Below are 3,824 nucleotides of genomic sequence, written 5' to 3'. Positions count from 1 at the left end.
CAGTTGCTTGAAAATAGGCCTAATTTCACTTTACCAATTGCAACCGCCAGATTCCAATCAAATGGTCCAGAAGTGGCACACTGTTCATTTGCTTGGTATTTTTCTTCCCGTCTTCGTATGGTTCTTCGTCCCCACGGTGACATCCTCTCCCTCTGGTGCCAGAGTCAGGCCTAGCAGCCATGTTTACATGTACTGAACTTGGTAGAAACTAGTCTCCGCTCTCCTCTTCTTAAGCCAGCTACTACATCACCGGCAGCGGCCCCATCGTTGGAGAGTCAGCTGCAAGCCACTCCCCTGCTAAAACCGCCTGTCATGGAGCGGCCATCTGCTGCCCTCCCCCTCCTCTCCTGTTCGGTTGTTGCTGTCATCTATCGGTCAGCTGCAACACTGCCCCTGCGTCTACCACTATCACCACAATCAAACCAATATGCCACATAATGACATAAGGGATACATCAAACCAAAGCCTGCGGCAAACGATTAAAAAGAAACGATTCATGTCGTAAGCAATTATTTAGATGATTCCTTTTTCTAATATTATAGAGTTTCCAAGCAACCAACCATTAAGCTTACAGTATGTCAGTATATCAGGAACTTTCACTATGTCAGTATAATATTATAGAGTTTCTAATATCAGTTTGTGTACGAAGGTCGTTTCTGCGTTTTAGGGTCTGTTTTGGTAAGGACTTTGCAAACTGATTCAGGTCTAATCTGATGTGACTGATGGATAGGTGGGATGCAATCCGAGCCTGAATATTGATATCCATTGTCGTTCAGTCGTTCCCGGTCCGACAGACTCGCCATCATACTCTCCACCGCCAGGGCGCCTCGACTCGTGCCACTCCCATCGCCCCGTCTGATGCTCCTCCGCCCCCGCCTCGTCCGCGCTCCCCTCCGCCACGCCTCTGCCCGCGCGGCCTTCTCCGCCAGGCACCTCGTTCCCCGCGGCAGCGACGCAGACGCCAGCACCGACGCCACCGCATCAGATGCAATCGTTCGCCTCGTCGCCGCAGGCGGCGGCACCCTCGAGGCCGACCTCGATCGCCTCTTCCCTGCCCTCTCCCACGGCCTCGTCGCCAGCACCCTCCGCACGCTCACGGACCGTGGCGTGCCCGCGGAGCGCTTCTTCTCGTGGGCGTCCCTCCGCAGGGGCTTCTCCCCCAGCGCCCACGCACACAACCTGCTCGTCGACAATGCCGGGAAGCTGGCCGACTACGGGGCGATGTCGCGCGCCCTCGCGCTCATGTCGCAGCGGAGGCTTTCGCTGACCGATCGGGCGTTCGATTTCTTGGCGCCGTCGGGGTCGTCGCGGAGCAGCAGCGTCGAGGATGCTGCGAGAGCGGTCCTGCGGGTTTTGGACGACGTCGGCGGGCCCTGCCGCGCGTCCGGCGTGTTCTCGCTTGTCAAGGCGCTGGCTTCCACCGGCGAGTTCGACGCTGCGGTGTCCGTGATTGAGGCGACGCAGAGGATGGCGCGCTACTACAACGTCCTCGTCGCGGCCAAGTGTAAGGCCGGCGACTTTATTGGCGCCCGCGAGGTGTTCGACGAAATGAGAACGTCGGGGTGCGACCCGGACGCCAACACCTGGAACTACCTCCTCGGCTGCCTGCTCAAGAACGGGAGGACCGCAGAAGCGTGCGGCCTTGTGGAGACCATGGAGAGGTCTAAACTTGGTGAAGTCCCAAACTCACTCACATACGAGATTCTCACGCACCACGCCTGCAAGGCTGGAAAGATGGATTCGGCAATGCGGATTCTTGATCAGATGCTCTTGGCAAATCTGACACCCAGGATCACCATACACTCTGCATTCATCAAGGGGTATTTCTACGCTGGGAGAATAGACGATGCCCACAGATATATCAGTGACATGAGTACCAGGGACAGGCATTCTACGAATCGGAACTACAGCCTGCTTGCAAAGCTGCTTCGGAAGTCAGGGAAGACCATTGATGCAGGCAGAGTTCTATATGAGCTAATGGAGAAGGGCCTCAGGCCTGACCATTCTGCTTATGTTAAAGTGGCCAAAGATCTGCACAAGATGGGCAGGGGCGATCTGGCTTCGGAATTGAAGTCGATGTTCGAAAGGTTCAGTTTGCAGGCAGATATTGGGCGATGATGTGTTTAACATTGGCTATTAAGTTGAGTGAAACTTGCCTGTACATAGAAGATTGATATCCTCCACACCTATCACCAGGATATGCACCTCAAATGAACCATGAACGCATGCTCAATATATTTGGGTGATGAAATTTATTTATTTATTTGTTTTAGGTAAACAACCGAGTGTGAATCAATTGATGTATATGGCTCTCTCACTATGAGTGAACTAGCTGATTTTGATGTTCATGATCAGGTTCATGGAGAAAAGTAACTTATATGACTCATAGAGGCATAGTCATTACTCTGAAAGATCAGATAGTGATCATACAAACAAGAAACGTGTGAGCATGGGCCACTGCATCTGTTCAATTTCAGTGCGCTCGCGCTAGGGATGATGGTACAATGAAAAGACATGTTTGATCTACTGACACTGATGGTGTCGCAGTTGTCAGTATCCCGCAGATATCACACTTCGAGTAAAAGCCAGGTGCAGTATATGCATGTCCTTTGCATTGTATCGAATTTAAATGATCTGCAAGGGGAAAAGAAAAAGCGTTGTTACAATTTGAGTAGTTCTGTTCTATGGCCTTTCTCAAGGGGAATTTTTTTTTTGCGTCGACAGAAAAGAAAGGTTGGGCATAACAGAAAACCAAAGGCCTGTTTCGCGAGAGAGAGAGAGAGAGAGAGAGAGAGAGAGAGAGAGAGAGAGAGAGAGAGAGAGAGAGAGAGAGAGAACCAAAGGCCTGAACTGCAACACAACAATCTCCATTCTTCGGCCCACCAACGGAAGCCCACTCCTGGCGAGGCGAAACACCAACGCCACGTCACCGATCCGCCATCACTCCCACGAACCAATCAACACGCACGACGACCTCCCGCGGATCGGCCTCCGTCCCCGCCACGTCACCGATCCACCCCTCCTGCACTCACGCAACGCCACCCGTCCATCACTGATCCAACGCGCCAAACTCAACCTCCCACGGATCGCAACATCTCCACCACCCCGCGCCCAAATGCCCCCTCCCGCCGCTATAAATTGGCCCCGCACCCAACTCCCCTTCCTCACCAACGAATCCCCAATCCCCTACATAACAACCGAGCTCTCGATTCCAATCTCACACCTCCGAGGGAGCCATGTCGGGCCGCGGCAAGGGAGGCAAGGGGCTGGGCAAGGGCGGCGCTAAGCGCCACCGCAAGGTCCTCCGCGACAACATCCAGGGCATCACCAAGCCGGCGATCAGGAGGCTGGCGCGCAGGGGCGGCGTGAAGCGCATCTCCGGGCTGATCTACGAGGAGACCCGCGGCGTGCTCAAGATCTTCCTCGAGAACGTCATCCGTGACGCCGTCACCTACACGGAGCACGCCCGCCGCAAGACCGTCACCGCCATGGACGTCGTCTACGCGCTCAAGCGCCAGGGCCGCACCCTCTACGGCTTCGGCGGCTGAGCCCTGCCTCTGCGTTCCGGCGGCGCTCCTGCTTTTGGGCCCATGCTGGTTGATGGTGCTAGGGTGTGTTAGGCGTTCGTTCTATCTGATGTCTGGAGGAGTCTCCGTGTCTTTTTTGTGCAAAGTCTTCTGTTCTGTGATGGGAAATGGAGTGCGAAGCTTATGAATGCCGTGTTGGGCAGATCTGTTACTCGATGATGCTCTGGGTTAATGTTCGTACTGGGGCATGGATGCTCCCCCGTGCATTCCCGCTCGATAAATTTCACAAATGTCAAT

General features: G+C 54.3%; 2 protein-coding genes across 2 annotated transcripts; both read left to right on the top strand.

Moving 5' to 3' along the window:
• Window positions 1–256: 256 nt before the first annotated feature.
• Window positions 257–2,445, top strand: LOC112876294 (pentatricopeptide repeat-containing protein At1g52640, mitochondrial-like). The gene is made up of 2 exons (XM_025940372.1): window positions 257–501; window positions 731–2,445. The coding sequence occupies exon 2, from the start codon at window positions 859–861 to the stop codon at window positions 2,116–2,118; it is 1,260 nt and encodes a 419-aa protein (XP_025796157.1). The 5' UTR covers window positions 257–501; window positions 731–858; the 3' UTR covers window positions 2,119–2,445.
• Window positions 2,446–3,150: 705 nt separating this feature from the next.
• Window positions 3,151–3,688, top strand: LOC112876123 (histone H4). The gene has a single exon (XM_025940174.1). The coding sequence runs from the start codon at window positions 3,237–3,239 to the stop codon at window positions 3,546–3,548; it is 312 nt and encodes a 103-aa protein (XP_025795959.1). The 5' UTR covers window positions 3,151–3,236; the 3' UTR covers window positions 3,549–3,688.
• Window positions 3,689–3,824: the final 136 nt, after the last annotated feature.

Source organism: Panicum hallii, chromosome 9 (genome assembly GCF_002211085.1).
Source record: "Panicum hallii strain FIL2 chromosome 9, PHallii_v3.1, whole genome shotgun sequence".
NCBI lineage: Eukaryota > Viridiplantae > Streptophyta > Magnoliopsida > Poales > Poaceae > Panicum > Panicum hallii.
This window is presented reverse-complemented; position numbering and strand designations above follow the sequence as displayed.